Below are 17,753 nucleotides of genomic sequence, written 5' to 3'. Positions count from 1 at the left end.
GTATTTTCTAACAGTAAAACTTGAAAATTAAGTATCTGAATAAATGCATGCTTAGAATTACAGATGGCGCATCTTTCTAGTGGGCAAAACCAAAAATACTAATCAAATTTAGTGTATTGGCTATCTTTGGTTCAAATCAACATTTTTCATTAGTTACCACTCAATATATTATTTTAGAATAACTAAAAAATACAAATTCAATGCAAGATTAAAATAATAATTTAAAATAAAGTTTATTGCTTGTTGATTTAACTTATTTATGTTAATTGTGATGTAAATCAATTGCCTCAATATAAAGGCACACATTTTAAGAAAAATAAGGGACTGCAACATTGGTTTTCACTTTATAAAAACTTCTCTCGACAATATAAACCCTCATAGAAGACTATAAAAAGTACACACTATGACTGAAGTCAAACTCATATAGATTAATAATGCATTTGAACATTATTAAAACAGCTGCATATTTCTGTGCTACATTTGAAAATGACTGATCACATTTCTTTTGATCTTTCATATATTTACTTTTAGAAAAAGAACACACATGATAAATTTCATCTGGATTGGTAAATTTTTGGCAAAAAGTTATCATGCAAACCTCTACAAATGTATCTTTGAGACATGCCATCTCAAACATAACAATGTTAGCATGACAATATAATAATCTTTATGAAGCATGACCATGAAAAATGTATATTCTTAATATCTATTTTTCTTTATTCGGCAAATATTGGTTTCCTTCCTGTATTTTTTATAATGAAGCTTTAAACAAAAGCCATATTCCTGTGTTTTAGAAGTAAAACAGTTTAGGGACCACCTACATTTTTAACAGAGTCCTGTACCCCTGGACTGGAAGCTCATGGTAAAAAAACAAAACAAAACAAAACCAAACAAAACCAAAAACAAAAAACACAGAGGAGCCCAGAAGGAAAAGTATTTGTGAAAAAAAAAATTGTGGTTTTTTGGGGGTTTTTTTTCAGGGGTGTGCAACAGTTGGCTTTTCTTTAAAAAAAATCACTATCTATCTATATATACCTTGCCCCCAGATGCTTTAGATACAGCGGGCACATCTACACATGCGCCCAACTGTGCAATAACCGCCGGTACGGTGCAGTCCCGGCACCGCATGGGTCATTTCTGACCTTACTGCACAGTAGCAACGAGCTAGTACCCTTGTTGCTATTGTGCAGTAGCAGCAGCATAACCATTTGTGCCAACCAATGCTACATCACCATAGCAACGAGCTACGTTACCATAGCTCGCCACCACAGCAACATAACGTCTTATGTAGACATACCACAGAGATAAAGGCTAATCCCATGCAGAAGGCTATACCTCTGCATGGCTGAAGAGGAGAATTATCTCCTTAACCACCACCAAGCTGCCAAGTATCTATCTCTACTCTAATATGGAGCTCTAATCTGCAAAGGAGTACACAGTCAGGAATTCAGTAGATAACAAAACATTTGTGGTTATGCTCACTTCTAAGGAAGAGAGCAGGATCTCTGCATGGATCTCCAATATGGAAAAGCAGGAAGGGAGCAATACTACATAAATCATTTTTTTAGGCATTCTAGAACACACACTCACAGGGGTGGTTACCGTATAGTGAATGAGAAACTTTAGATAGAGTGGGTAACTATATAATCTACTAAAAGACAGGGATTCACAATCAAATGATTTACTGCCCTTTCCCCCCCCCAAACATATGAAGAAAAGGGCTATAAGAAAACTCCACAAGCTATTTCCCCTAAAATTAGGCTATCTTTGTAGGTCTGGTATGTTGTGCTCTTTAATAGTATCTATGGAAATTAATATTTTTTGGAAATATTAAATTCATTTTTTCTTCAAATAAGATTCACTTAGTATTACCAAAGCATATCTTCTGGCACTCCTCCTCTAGAAGGGCTTTTCTGCGAGTCTTTTATATTACAAGCCTCCTTACTTTTTCAGCTGGATACTAATAATAGTTTTCAGACAAGTTTTCCAATTAAATTTAACTCTTTTTTTTTTTTTTTTTTTTATAAAACATGGGGGGTGGACGAGATGCGCAGCAAAACCTTCCTTATGAAAAATTCAACACTTCCATATTACCTGATAGGGTCTTTGAGAAATCCACCAAATGTGCAGGAGCATTTTTTCTGCCAACTTAAAATTCTAGCACACAAGTAACAACGTGTTTCTAAACACAAAAAGAACCTCACGTATGGTACAGAACATATGAAAGGGAACAAGCTAGATGTGTCCAACTTAGCAGTCCCTCTTCAAAAATTTTGGTTGCTATTTCAAGTATTAATTGTTTGGCTGACCAACTTCAAAAAGACTAGCCATTCTTTGATCAAGGATGGAACAAATCTCTCTCATCTCCACATAAAAGAGAAGGCACTTGTAAAAAGAAGGTAACCTGCTTACCAATACATTGCAAATATATCCATACATTCCAATTGATATCCGATTTAGCACACCAGATTAGCCTATTCAAACTCTTATTTCATTACGTGATTTCTTTAGTAGAATTTTGCTAAAACTAGGAAAAATCATTAGAGATTACATGAAATGAAAAAACACACGTTTTAAAATGAGGATACACCACCATAAAATGTATCACTTATTTTGAATATATGTTTAGTTTATGATATTCAACAGAATAACAGAAATGTACTGACACACATCTGCTAAAGTAAATCTTAAGAGATGTTATTGCAGTACTTCATTATTTTACAGAAAAAGGAGAACAAAGCAATGCACTTCAGTTCCCAAAGAGGGACCCTAAACCTGAAAGGAAGCTATTAGTCTTAGTACTTTTGGAAGTCAAGCCATTTAAGGCACATACGTTTAACACTCTGGACTCCTCTTAGAGAAAGCTTACTTTCTACAGCACAATTCTGCTGCAGTTACATAACCACAGAATTGTAAAGAATATAAGAAACTATAAAACTTAAATGTGTAGACTACTTCCATTCTTAAGATATACTGTTTTTATACTTGCTGTACAAAAACTTCTACTTTTTCACACTTACATGCATATAGCCACCATCACCACCTTTCCTGGTCCCTTGAACATCATAGCTGCTGTGCTGGAGCGTGGCTACACAAAGAAATAAGGGATGCTTAAAATAGATTGTTACATTGAATCAATAAAGCAGTAAAAATAGCTAAATATCGACTGCATGAAGGGTCTTCAGTACAACTCATATAGTTAGAATATCATTTAGTACCACAATTCTTAAAGGAGTTGAAGTTTACTTCTGAATAATATACCATATTTACTCAATTAGACAAGGCTTTCCCCCCCACATACACATTTAACATGAGGGGAAAAGCCCTCTGCCTTGCAATCAAGCAGGAGGCAACCAGGGAGCAGGCAGCTGCTATGGCTCCAGCCCCAACTCAGGGTTGGGGCTGATGCTGGAACCAGAGCAACAACTGCTCCCTGCCCCTCTCCACTGCCTCTGCATGTCCTGCCACTCCTCCTGTGCAGCCCCTAGTTCCCCCCACATTCCCCACACTACACCTTATCCCCTCTGCCACACACTTACCTTTGCCCTGCACCAACGAGCTCCACACCTACTGCAGCCTGGGGCACAGAGCAGGGCTCCAGCTCAGCCTAGTAGCAGAGGCATATTACCAGCACTGCTGTTCTAGCCCAGCCCTGTAGCAGCAGCACTGCTTCTACCAAGTCAGGCTGGAGCCATGCTCCATGCCCCAGGCTACAGCAGGGATGGAGCTGCCGGTGTGGAGCAAAGGTAAGGGGGAGGAGATGGAGCAGAGACCTGAGACTGTGGGTGGCAGAAGCAAGGGGGGGGAGGAGGGACAGGGGAGAGAGGAAGTCAGGGCAACCTGAGGCTGCAGGCAGGGAAGGGGAGAGGCAGCATGGGGCAAGCTATCTGCCCCTCTCACTGCCTGTCTCACGACCTCTACACTGCCTTCCACACGTGCCCCCCCACTACCTGCCCTACCACATGCCCACCCCCAACCTGCCCCCCTCATCACCTCTCCCCCAACCATGTGCAGTAGCGGGGAAAAACTAATTTAAGACAATCCTCCAATAATTAGTTTCTATACATGGACAATTATAATACATTTATAAAACTTTCTGTAGTTGTTACCATAGACAACTCATTAAATGTACCATTTGGGGCCGTAACGGATGTTCACTTAAATGCACCATATGATAGGATCCCCAATCCCAACAGTTGTGCCACACGTACGTGGCAGGAGGCATGATTCTGAGATCAGATCTCAATGATGCCATACTTGCCAGTTCATAAGCCCACGCTCTCCCTAAACCAGTAAACTGAAAGCAAGGTGGCCACAGGTCCAGGACTGGGGCCAATAATCAGCTGTCAGCCCGGCAGGGACCGCATGGGAGCTGGTTCCAGACCTCCAGTGCAGTCCCCATCATGGGCCAACAATCAGCTGATTGTCAACCCAGTCAAAGTTGTTCTATATGTGGAACAATGTTACAGCTAGTTTGCCATTTTAAGGCATCTTAAATTGGTACATATGAGCACACTTGCTATTTATGCCACAATTAACATGGGCCTTGGTGTTATGCATAACCAAGAATACATGCCATTAGAAAGAACCGTAATGAAGAATAAGCAAGCACAGAAGCTTCCACCACAAGCCCGTTTAACCAGGAACAGAAACAAGAGACCCACAGAATAAGGAATCTCTCTGCATGAAAGGAGCCATAAAGTTGTTTAGAGCAAGGAGAGAGGAAAGCGAGCATGGCAACAGATGGTGAGAAAAATCAAAACCAGACAAAGAGGAAATGAAATAAAAATAAAAGATTAATTTGATTTTTTTTTTTAAACAGTGAATTCTGCATTGTACATATTCAGAGTCCAAAAGGTAGAATCACAGATGGGAATGCAATTGTACAAAGCTCTCTTCTAGTGACCATTAAATGGGCTTTAAAACCATCATTGAAGTAATGCTAAAAAGTTTAATGCTTCATTACAAGCAGATATAAAATAATATATTTAGGTATTTACACATATGCCCAACTGTGCAGTAACCTCTGGCATTTACACTTTCCTGCAAGATCTACCAAGTTCTACTATTGTTGCAAACATTTTCTTAGAAATATGCTGTAACACTATACAAGTCAGCAAATTTTAACTAAAGGAATTAAGCTAATTCTTACCTTAGTGTCTCCAAAGAAGTCTTTGTATTCCTTCAGTAACTTCTGATTTTTAAACAAATCTATGATACAACAACTGTAGTTAAATATAGCACTTACATTTGAAAACCTGAAAAATCATTTCCATGGTTACTTCTCATAGACAACTCAGATAAATTTGCTATGATATATCAACATATTTATATTAAACAGTGAAGTCTTGTCAAGCTAACATGTATTAAAAGAGATCTTTCTTTTCTTAATGGAATCCAGGAACAAGGTAAAAATGGCACTGACATTGAAAATGTACCTATCTACTTAATCAAACACTGGCAAATGTCTTATTTTACTCATTGCATAAATTACAAAGCTTGACAAATAATTTTAAGTCTCAGGAAAGAGATTCTGTGCTTCACTTAAGAGGTACAGTACTAAATTCACAGTTCAACAGAAAAAGGGGCTTTCAACCACCTTTACACACACACACACACACACACACACACACACCAGATTCTGGGCTTTTTCATAGTACTTATAATAATAGACAATATACCTGCCTGTCCCAGCACTGACCAGAAACCTCTAGAGATCTGTGCATTATGCCCGTGCCTCAGAAGAACCCTCTTGCATTCCTGACATGACCCATATACCAGGGCTTGAGATTGGAAATTTATTATAGTTTCCTAGGTTCCCAAGTTACCATTCCAAGATAATTTTTTGATCAGTGAATCTAGAGCTTTTAAAGCTGTTTTGCTGTGCTCACTTCTTTTCACCTGGCACAGGGGAAAGGAGCTTGCATCAGATTCTCTCTTTCTCTCTTTCTTCAGCGCTCAACAAAACCCTTTTCTCTCTTCCATTCCCATATGAATGTGTAACAAATGAAAAACTCATACTGCTCTATGAGATCAAAACTCCTAAAGTCCTACACAGCGTTGTACAAACGTAGACTGCTTAAGATGGTCCCTGCCCCCAAAACCTTGAAATTGAGGATGAAAAAACAGGGAATGCAAGCAAGCATGAGAAGTTCAGGCTACATGAAAAGCAGTCACCATTTCGTATACAAAGAGTTTCAACCCCGTCAATTTGTATCAACCGAGCAACATCCTAGCACCATTTTTTTAAGGGAATCTGCTTTGCTTCAGATTAAAATCTAGAAACTTTTTGTCAACAGTTAGGCTTTTCAGGCTACAAGTCTGAAATCACCTGCCCAAATCTTTCAACATTTTCAATCCTTGGAACCTGTACATAAAGTATAGGAAAAAATTACTTTGTCTCTCTTTGGAATTACACACAGCTAAACTATACAAGTATAGAAATACCTAAAGGATCAGGCCCTTTTATGCTTTCAGCTTAATTCAGTACTAAAATTACTTCCAAGAACTACAACAGACCTCTAATTTTAAGTTGCGCAACTGAAAAAGTTACATTAGCTGGCCAGTCCTTCCAGAGAGACAGAAGGAAAAATGGAAGCCTGTACAAACCTTCCCTTACAGCATAAATATAGAACTAAAATTTTGTTTTAAAGCAAACAGTGGATGAACAAATAAGTTAAAAAAAAAACAACAAACTTTTAGATTAAAATTGCCAAAGCTATACTTATTTCAGTGTTACACATATTTCAATAACTTTTTTCCAGGTAAATGATGCATATGAGTAAAGTAAGGTAATAGGCAAAACAAATAAAATGTAAACAATAAATAAGACTGGACACAGGAAGTGTCATTCCTGATTGGAGTATTGGACTGAAGTTTGCTCCATTTTTTTTAATTGTCCTTTAACAGCTAACAAATGAATGAAAAATTAAAGCTATTGCTTTTCAGTCGCATCTCATACTCCATTCAGCTCTCACACTTGACCACGTGTACGCAAATAAGGACAAGAAAATTCCACAAGTAACAAATCAGTAGGGCTGGGCAAAATTTCAACGTCAGTTTTGTTTCGATGCTGTTTCAACTTGTTTCAAAGTCGAAACAGCAAAATCAAAATGAAACAGATATTGCCGAAACAGCCTCAAAACAAAACGAGGCAAGTCAAAACATTTTGCCGTTTCAACGCTGTTTCAAAGTTTCGCCCATAGGGTATAATGGGGAAGGTTGAAACAGCCTATAACTTTGTCATTTGTGGCCTGATTTGAATGAAACTTGCAGAAATGGTAGCCCTTTCTAAGGGCATGACGCCTGCCAAGTTTCAAGGAGATAGGTACATGGAGTTCAGGGAAACTTCAAGACTTTGGGGTGCAAGCAAAATTCCCTTGTACGTGTTAAGCCACAGTCGGATCAAAACTGCAGGCATGCTAGCCCCTGGTGAGGCAACAAAGCCTGCCAAGTTTCAAGGAGATAGGTGCAGGGGTTTGGGGGAAACTGTACCTCAAGCTGAGGACAGGCAAAACTCATGACATGGGTGACACTGTGTGTGTTAAGGCGCAGCAGGGTGAAAGCTGCAGGTATGCTAGTCCCTGCTGAGGCCATGAAGCCTGCCAGCTGTTAAGGAGATAGGTGCAGGGGGGTTCTGGGGCCCTGCACCCATAGCTGCTGACAGGCAAGACTCATGACATGGGTGCTTGTGCAACTGACTGTGTCTGTCTTGGGGCAGAGGGGGGTGAAAACTGCAGGCCTGCTAGGCCGTGCTGTGGCCACGATGTTGGCTACAAAGGACCAACTTGCAGGATCATCATAAAATTCTAGTTTATTAGATGGATGCAAAAAAGTCAGATCATAAACCTTGGGGCTGATCCCCTCAAACATGCATTCACACACATGTGCACGCGCACTAGCTAGCTAGCTAGCTAGCTAGCTAGCTATGAATACTAAGCACTGGTGCCAACATTGTTATATGGTACAACTTACTTTTAAGCAAAGTACATTAGTTAAAAAGTTAAAAAGCATAAAATATAAAAAGGGTAAAATGCCATGGCACATACAACAAATAGACTAAATACAATGAGGGGGAGACATAGTGATGCAGAATACTATTTTACACACATAAAAGCACCTACAAAATATATTTATTACAAGCACACCTTAACTTTGTAACAAATGTACTTTGTTTAAAAGTTGTACCACATAACATTGTTAGCACCAGTGCTTAGTATTCATAGCTAGCTAGATAGCGCGCACGCACATGTGTGTGCATGCACGTTTGAGGGGATCAGCCCCAAGGTTTATGACCTGACTTTTGCATCCGTCTAATAAACTAGAATTTTATGATGATCCTGCGAGTTGGTCCTTTGTAGCCAACATCGTGGCTGCAGCACGGCCTAGCAGGTCTGCAGTTCTCACCCCCCTCTGCCCCAAGACAGATACACTCATTTGCACAAGCACCCATGTCATGAGTTTTGCCTGTCAGCAGCTAGAGGTGCAAAGTCCCAGAACCCCCTTGCACCTATCTCCTTGACAGCTTGCAGGTTTCGTGGCCTCAGCAGGGGCTAGCATACCTGCAGCACCTTAACACATAGTGTCACCTATGTCACGAGTTTTGCTTGTGCACAGCTTGAGGTAAAATTTCCCCCAAACCCCTGTACCTATCTACTTGTAACTTGGCAGGCTTCACGCCCTCAGAAGGGACTACCATTCCTGCAAATTTCATCCACATCAAGCCAGAAATGACAAGGTTATAGCCTGTTTTGTCCTTCCCCATTATATCCTATGGGCGAAACATCAAAATGGCAAAACTGTTTTAACAGAACGGAACAGCTGTTTCGAATCAAAACAAAATTCAAAATGGAACACTGTTCCGTCAAAACGTTGAAACACCGGTCAAAACGGAACACTGCCGTTTCATACAGCCCTACAAATCAGTTCTCCTTCCTTAGGCACACTGCTCAACAAATGACCTAATATATACGATATGGCAGTTTATGACATATATCATTAATAATATAAATCTAAACAATAATAATTTATATCTTGCCCTTTCCAGGTTGCCCCAGAAAAGTGAGAGGGGCTTATTCATTTAAAACAATTAAAAGAAACGTGCATCACCTCCAAATTATAGAAACAATGTGATAAATTGTATGTTGCAAGTGGAAATTTTTTTCTGTACACCGAGTCTTTGCACTATTTCTTGACCTTTTTCTAGGTTCTGACTTATACAATAAACCTTTATATGCTAAAAGTTAATAATCAAAATAACCAGATAACATGTAGCCAAACAAGTGCTACAACACAAAACAGGTAAAGCAAGGATTTAACACTGGGTTCGGTTGTTAGAATTTGTGAAAATTCCCCACACAGGAGGCAAATCATTCTTCAAAACCAATTAAGATGTTTATCTTCTATCCACAAAAAAGCAAGAACATTTCCATTAAGAATAACCTGAACATTGTATGTATCCAACGCAGTCGGTATGCATTTTATTCTGAGAAGAATGTGTAGTATTTCTTATGCTAGCACTAGAGTGAGATCTCTACCTCAAAACAAATATGTCTGTTAACACATCACCCTCACATCAATGCACATCTTCCTAAAAAAATTATAAAACTGGAGTTCAGTAATCTATAAAGCATTTGTAGATACCTGAAAATTGCACTTACTTTCTCTGTATTCTATCTCTGCTTCTTTACGTCGTTTTCTCTCTCTAGCAAGAGCTTCTGGGCTACCCCAAACTTCTAGGTACCTGCACAAAATACAAGTGAATAATTTGGGAATTCTTTTGATTTACACAAATTAATCTTCATGTAACAATATATGGGGAAGTTCTCTAAACAGTTTTTGATTACACAAGCCTTGTCTAACAGGGAAGCATAATGGCTGACCAACATTTGCTCCAAGAGGAAACTCCAAAAGTTAATCTCATGGATAAAAACCTTTCAGACAAAGAAACATTAGATCTCTTTTTAAAAACGTACAATGTAGCCTTCAATTCTGTACATGACTCCTAGCTACAACAACCGGGGTGACAAAATGGTTTAGTGATACAGAACAGGAAAAAATACTACCATCCCTTTCATAAGAAGGGTTATCAAAAATTATATAGTATTTATTATCCTCTTAAATGATCCAAATTAAATAAACCAAATTATTCCATTAAAAAAAAACCAGAGATTCTTACTTTGCCTCTACATCTGATCGTAAAAACACAGTGAAAGCTTCAGTGTCATCATGGGGACTTCGTCGTCTAATTTTTCTCAGCTGTTCCAGATCACTAAGGAAAAATGGGCATAGATTACCGCTAGTAAAAGTCAAGTCCCTATTATACATAAGACATATAATGTAAAAGTTCAAATATATTTATTCTTACTTAAAAATAGGATACATTCTGTAACCAAAATGGTATACAGTAAAAGTTCTGTTAACTGGCATCTTACAAGCTGGCATGCTCTGTTAACTGGCATGCCGGCTTGTAAGATAAAGTGAAACCGGAAGCATCCACCACGGCACTTCCAGTTTCTCTGAGCCCCCACGGCCTGGGGCAAAGCAGTCTGCACTGCCAAGCCGCCACGGTCTGGGAGCATGACAGGCTGTGCGAGGCACGCCTCCCTGTCCCGTGGGGCCCACAGAGCCCGCAAGAGGGACGGCGATGCAGCAAGAGGGGTGGTGGGAGAAGCGGCGGCCGAGGCCGCTCAATTAACTGGCATATTTTGTTATCCGGCATCCCCCATTCCCAGGGGATGCCGGATAACAGAGCTTTCACTGTACTACCTTTTTCTTCAGTTTTGTAAGTTTAAAGAAGTGGACATAAAACTTAAATTTAGGGGTTTTGTGAGTTTTTTTACTTAAAAGTTCAATAGCAATGAAAACTATAACAAGCAATATTTAAAGTTGCTTTTGATGGTCATGTGACTTGCATTTGTATGCAAGTCACTCTTCAGACAATAAATTAAGAAACATTCCCTCTTAATCCTCTTTGGTGGCTACCTATTTGGAAATTAAAGTTCACCTGACACTAGAAAAAGCTAAAGAGATTAGCCCCAATACCCAGGTGACATACCCATTTTTTCAATAATAATACCTCTCAGGCTGCATTAATCCTGTTGCTGTGTATGTTGCTGTGGTGTTTAGCTACCAATGTTTTACTTTAACAGATGCGATTGGTGCAGCCCCACAGGAGACAAATGATGGGGTACAGTTATGCTAGCTCCAAACTGAAGGCAATATAGCTGCATTTGCATAGTGCTTCTTAGAATGGATTTGTCTGTGCAACGTGCTGCAATAATGCAATGAACTGCTTTCAGTTTGGGAGCTAGTGTGTGAAGTGGGCACGTCCTGTCTTAACACGGTGCTTGCTCTGACCCATCTTCCTGCTTACAGACTAATTTGGATGTTTGGGGTAAACCCCAGCTGGAGGTGTTGGGTAAAATCACACACACACACACACACACACACACACACACACACACACACACACAAGTAAAGTGATTTTACACACATTCTCTCTCTCTAGGAAAGAGAAAATATCAACCTAATCAAATCAGTCACCATGGTATAATTAACTTGAAACTTAGCCACCTTTCAGAAGATATGCCAACCTGGACTACAATGTCATACATCCATTACAACAGTGTTATGCCATTCATATGCACCAGATATCGTTTTTGAAAAACATCTTCACAAATCAAAAAATATCTAAACAGCTATAATTTCAGCTCAAACTACTGTACCTGGATTTAAGACAAAATTCATTTATCGCTCTCACTCCAGTGATGAAATTATTCTGTGTATATTTTGGTCCATACTCTCTCTTTTTAAGGACTGCTTTAACTTTAAAAACAGAAAAAGAAAAAAAAAAAAACCAAGAGAAAAAGGGATAGTATTATTAAGTGCAACTGAAAGTCATTTATGGAAACCGCTATAGCAGAAAGACCTTAAGGTCAATTTGATCCAACCTGAAAGATGGGGTCCCCCACCATCAACTGAAAGGAAACTTTCAAATTGTTGTTCCTGCCACTAATTTTGAGGTGGAGAAACAGAATGACAGAATTCATGGAAAATGGTATGCTGCCATGCACAGCAAACAAGGAAAATTATAAATTCACTCAAACTGGAAATAAATATTCCTTAAGAACAGAAAGTAATTAATTTTGTCCCTAAATACAATAAAATATTTCTCACAACAAACATATTAAAAATCTATGGTCTAGCAGGTCACTGAAGGCTTGGGACATTAGAAAAATAAATGTTAATTTCAGTACATGCTGTACTTACTCATATATAAAACTAGGTTCCCCACCCAATCAACATGGGGGAGAGGGCAAGGAGGAAGCCCCTCCATCTTATATTTTCATACAAGGAAACCACACTAAATATATCATCTATCATTAAGCTGCTGCCAAAAGCAGCACATACTCAGCAATGAAAACCAACTATGAAGTTAATTAAAATTCAGCCAACACTGAGCATGACTATAAAACACATGGCTGATATAGGACAAACATACCAATGGGAACTAACAAGTTGGGAACCACTATACCAACCCATCCCTTTTTAGACTGCAGACCAGAAGTGACCACAGACAAGCATACTGAAGACCAGAAGTGACCAGCATACTGCAGGCCAGCAGCCAACCCTTTCTTATACTCAGTATAAAAACAAAAACAAAACAAACAAACAAAAAAAGAGTTGGCTGCCGATTCTCGTATGCCGGTCACTTCTGGACTTCTGGTCTGGCAGCCAACCCTCCTGCGGACCGGCTGCCAACCCTTCATGGCCTACTACCGGGCTGCAGCCCAGGGGTTGTGGACCTCTGGGTTAGTATAACCCCCTGAATAAGATATATGATAGCACCTATTGCATGCAGTTCTCCTCAGCACCGACTCTTTTTCAAGTCATGGTAAGCCACTACACTGAATATATTTCAACTTCTCCTTCACTCCCACAGCTGAGCTGAACATTCCTTGTTTTCAACCAGCCTTAAATGGCTGGCAAACATTACTGAACAGGACCCTATACAGCTTACCCAGAATCCCCCTCTCATCCCCCTCAGCTACTGCATATGATTAGTGTGGCCCCACCCTCCATGAGATGGAGGGAGACCAGACTCATCTGCATATAAATCTTTGGAGCACCCCAGGACTCATGACAAGAACACCCAATACCAATCATAAGTGGGGGGCTAACTGGCACATGGGTCGGGGGGGGGGGGTGGATCTAGACCAAGCACACATACTGAACAGTGCTGAGTTGTGGGGCTGAAATGCTATTAACTCTTCTGTGGCCTAGCCCAATGAACTATATGGAAATCACTGAGCCTTTTGGCTTTGGACTAATGCCATACATAGTTTGTACTATATACCAGTAGGTACAGAAGTGCTGCTTAAGAGTGTGTTATGGAGTACCTGTACTAAAACTTGCAACAGGTTTAAAAAAGGTAAACTGCATCTGTTCTGGATAAACTAAGTCTATGGGTACCTGTAGTAACTTCCTATATGCAAGTTTCTACAAGCATGTTTATGTTTAGGTTAGTCTTTTCAAATTTGTTCTTCACTTTCATGTGCTCAGGGAGAGTAGAACCTGAAAGTAAGGAAAAAAGGAAGAGGCTGCAAGGGAAAGAAGCTGGGGTGGAGGGGGTGGGCTGAGGGCAAGAGGGTGACCTGATCCCTCATATTTCATTTCCTTTCTGTAGCAGTGGGAAGGGAACAAATTCATGGCAAACCTCCAATAATTAGATTCTATACCTGGCAAAAATAACAAATTTATAGGTTGTCCATATACAGAATCTACTTATTATACGGTCATTTTATAATCTGGGTCATTTGATATTCAAGTAAATACAGTAATTCCTCATTTAACATTGTTACAGAACAGACCTTTTTCATCTTTTTAAAAATAATCCAGAATAAAAACAAGCTGTATTTTTGTGCTTTACCTACTATTTTCCAAAAGTTCTCTCTCCAAGTTGTATTTTGCTATGCAGATATGTAACACTTAAAATATATTCATGTAGATGATAACAAGATGACGCTAACCAGTTGTACATATTTTAAATGCAAATTCACCCTTTTTTGATTTATGCCATTGCTGACTGTTCTTTGGTACACACAAACTTCTTTAGACTTAACTCATGAATAAATATAAAACTATTTGTGCCAAAAAATATTAGACACATAACCATGAGATACCCATTACAATTACTGAAAAGCATTAGGGCACAAGGTAGCACTGGCCTGTGCCTTAGAGACTAATCAGTTTAGAGAGGCATGAGTTTCCACAGGTAGCAACCTTCTTCATCAGATGTTACAAATGAAACTTAAGTGTTAAAGAAAAACACTTCTCTGAAAACATACAAATAAGACTTCCAGTCCAGAAGAAACTATTGTAACATAACCTGGCCTCAGGCCTAACAGGACCTCACCCATTAATATCTGCAACTAGATAACTTTCTAGAGACTTCAAATTACTAAGAATTGGCTACATTTCATAGTAAAATGTTCAAAAGATTAATTACACTAACTGTTAGAGATCCATCTTTTTTCTGCTCCAAATTCTGAAATTTTCAAAGCAAATAAAAATTGGCTGATACTGAGCAACTCATAGGCAAAACAGATTTCAGCATAGATTTACAAAAATAATCTAGCACATTTCTAGTATTCACTGTAGATTAAAAAAGAAATGGTGTTATTAAGTACTTCAAAAGCATTTTAGAATACATGAGGCATCACTCTTCAAACCCACAATGCATTCTAGTGTGAAAGTGACAAGGCAACAGCTCTAGTAGAAGAGAACCTCCTTGCTGAGTGGGTGGGTAGCAAATGAATGTGGACATCTATCTGTCAGCTAGGTTGTAGCTCCTGTGTTCTATTTTATTTTTATTTTTGTTTTTAAACAAGCCCTTAACTTGTTTACTAACCTTGACATCTTGAAAAAATAAATTCTAGTTTATGCTCGTCTCAAAAAGAATGCAGTTAATAGCAGCAAAAGGGTAACATGTTGACACAACCGTTCCAAAAAGTATCAGAGTATCAAAAACATATTTGAGTATCTTCACAAAGAATTGCAAAACAAAAACTGGTAGTACTGAGGTGATGTAGCCAAGACAGTCCAGGAAAAGCATGAAAAGCAAAGATTTTTGTGGGTGGTATCTTATTGGACCAACTGGGCATGTCTACATGTAACGCTATTGTGTTATATTGCCATAGTATAGCACTTGCAGGCAAAAACCATGATGCTGCAGCTATGTCACTATAGCAATGTGCTCCCTCAGTATAGCATATTATATGGTGACAGCAGCTAAATCTAACTGTGCACATGGCACAGCGCAGGCTGTTACTGCGCTGTCATTTAGCATTTGCAAAAAGAAGTACTAAACAATGGCACAGTAACATCGGCATTGTAGGGGCATGTGTAGATGCGCCCACAGTACAGTTGGTAGGGACATGGAACCCAAAAGCTTGTCTAAGTAGCCAAACCTGAGGAAGGTACCTGAAAGTTGGTCTATGAAACAAAACAGACTTCAAAAAAAGGCACTTTTAATTTGGTCTTGTCATTACACCACACTTGAAAAACTTCAAACACTTAAATAAAACTATCTAAGATTATGTGGACTTTAAGGTTAAGACTACCTCCTTAACAGCACAGATTAACAAGTGCATTGTTACTTAGGCCATGGGCAAGCATTCATTTCTACCGCTGCAAATCTCTGGGACAATTTGCTGTGATGTTTTCTGGGAGACATGCACTGGTAGAAATCTTCCTCAAGACAGGGGGAAAAAAATCCAACTGCTGGGAACCCCCTCATCCCATGCTCCCCTCCCCAAACCAAAGTCACCTGGGGGAGCTGCAGCTGGACTCTTCCCAATTACAAGAAGAGTCCAGGTGCAGGGACACACAAGAGGAGTCAGGAACTGAGAGGAGAGCAGAGGAGGCAGCTGGGCACACATGTGGCCCCGCACACACGTGCCCCCTTACCTTACCAGAGGCGGATGCAGACGCAACAGCGGAGGCAGCAATAGGGGTGGCAGCAGCTGATCTCTATAAGGTAAGTGGGGCAGAAGGAGCCGGAGCAGCTGAGCCAAATCTAGAGCAGAAGCCCCCCAGACCCCTTTTAGTTGAGCCGGTAGGGAGCCACGCACGAACATAGCACACAAACAGGCATGCTCTGTAAGGGTGCAGCAGCGTTTGCGCAGGTGGGCAAGCAGGAGGGGCCAGGAGGAGGAAGTCTTTGGCAAGGGTAAGGCAAAAATAAAATAAAATTAAAAAAATGGTGTGGACATGGAGTGCAGCTAGGGCCCCTGCCAAGGGGGCGCCACCCACCCGGGGCTTCTCTAAGGCCTCCACCCAGACCGAGCCCACAGGGGGGCTGGTGTCACCCTGCTCCCTGGCCTGAAGGGGGATGCCCAGTGGGACACAGGGGATGGGAGCCCCCACACCTATCCCGCAGGTGCCCATGTTAGGGCCTTAGAGGGGTAGGTGAGGGAGCTCCAGGAGGAGGTTAGCAGGCTGAGGGGGATCAGAGAAGCAGAGGATGAAATTGATGGGTATTTCCTTTCCCTGCAGGGCCAAGCACCAAAGGAAGAAGAACCCCAGGAGGTGCTCTCCACAACGGAATGGCAGACGGTTCCCTCCAGAGCCGGGGCTGCTCGCAGAGGTGCAGTACGAGTTCCCCCAGTCCAGCTGGGGAATAGGTATGAGGCCCTGGCGGCACTGGAGGAAGAGGAAGGAGAGGAGGACACCTCTGGAAAGGGAGCCAGTCTACGCGCAGAACAGGCTGAAGGAGGCAAGCTGACCCAGAAGAAGAGAAACCGGGTGCTTGTCATAGGCGACTCCATCCTGAGAGGTACAGAGGGTTCCATCTGTCGCCAGGATCCCATGTCACGTGAGGTCTACTGTCTGTCTGGAGTGAAGATTCAGAATGTGACGGAGATGATCCCGGCCATTATCCAGCCCACCGATTACTACCCCATGGGCCTAATCCATGAGGGCACTAATGATGTGGCCAGGAGCAGCCCCGATCACCTGATGAAGGACTACCAAGCCCTAGGGAGCAAGCTGAAGGAGATAGGGGAACAGGTGGTCTTCTCATCTGTCCTTCCAGAGAGCAGACATGGACAACACCATGAGTCCTGCATCAGGGAGGTCAACCTGCGGCTTCGGAAATAGTGTCTCAAGGAGGGCTTCAGCTTTTTGGACCACAACCCATACTCCAGGACAGGAGACATGCTTGGGTGGGATGGGCTCCACTTCTCCCCCAAAGGTAAGCGTGTGCTCTTTCAGGTTGGCCAATCTCCTCTGGCAGGCTTTAAACTAGGTTCATCAGGGGAAGCAGAAGGGGAAGTTGAGGATGGAGGGAGCCACAGAACACCGAAAAAAGAACCACCCACAAGAACAGCCCAGTCAAGACAGGCAACGAGCACAAGAAATACCCAGATAAGAGACAGGGGCCCAGATAGTCCTGGGATTAGGGGGCCAGTGCATGCACCTTCAGGAGGCCTTAAATACCTCTACACTAATGCTCGTAGTATGGGGAACAAGCAGGAGGAACTTGCCCTCCTGCTAGCTAACACTAACCTGGACATAGTGGGGCTCAATAAAACTTGGTGGGATCCAACACATGACTTGGCAGTAAACATCAGCAGCTACAGGCTGTACAGGAGGGATAGAACAGGGAGGAAAGGTGGGGGTGTGGCACTCTACATCAAAGAGCAATACACATCCTCAACAAACAGCACTGGGTCAGAGGAGGGGCAGACTGA

At 41.0% G+C, this 17,753-nt stretch overlaps 1 protein-coding gene across 4 annotated transcripts in view; it reads right to left on the bottom strand.

Annotated features, from left to right (window-relative positions):
• Positions 1–17,753, bottom strand: part of SLC30A9 (solute carrier family 30 member 9) — a 66,449-nt gene that overhangs the window by 30,332 nt on the left and 18,364 nt on the right. For all 4 annotated transcript variants that reach the window (XM_006276803.4, XM_014594929.3, XM_019481003.2 and 1 more), the window contains 5 exons: positions 11,727–11,826; positions 10,178–10,270; positions 9,660–9,742; positions 5,153–5,211; positions 3,021–3,088 (listed from right to left, as the gene is read on the bottom strand). In XM_006276803.4, the coding sequence (XP_006276865.1) occupies positions 3,021–3,088; positions 5,153–5,211; positions 9,660–9,742; positions 10,178–10,270; positions 11,727–11,826 (403 nt within the window). The remainder of the gene's footprint in view (positions 1–3,020; positions 3,089–5,152; positions 5,212–9,659; positions 9,743–10,177; positions 10,271–11,726; positions 11,827–17,753) is intronic.

Source organism: Alligator mississippiensis, chromosome 2 (assembly GCF_030867095.1).
Source record: "Alligator mississippiensis isolate rAllMis1 chromosome 2, rAllMis1, whole genome shotgun sequence".
Taxonomy (NCBI): Eukaryota; Metazoa; Chordata; order Crocodylia; family Alligatoridae; genus Alligator; species Alligator mississippiensis.
The sequence above is the reverse complement of the archived record's forward strand: the minus strand, read 5'-3'. Positions and strand labels throughout refer to the sequence as shown.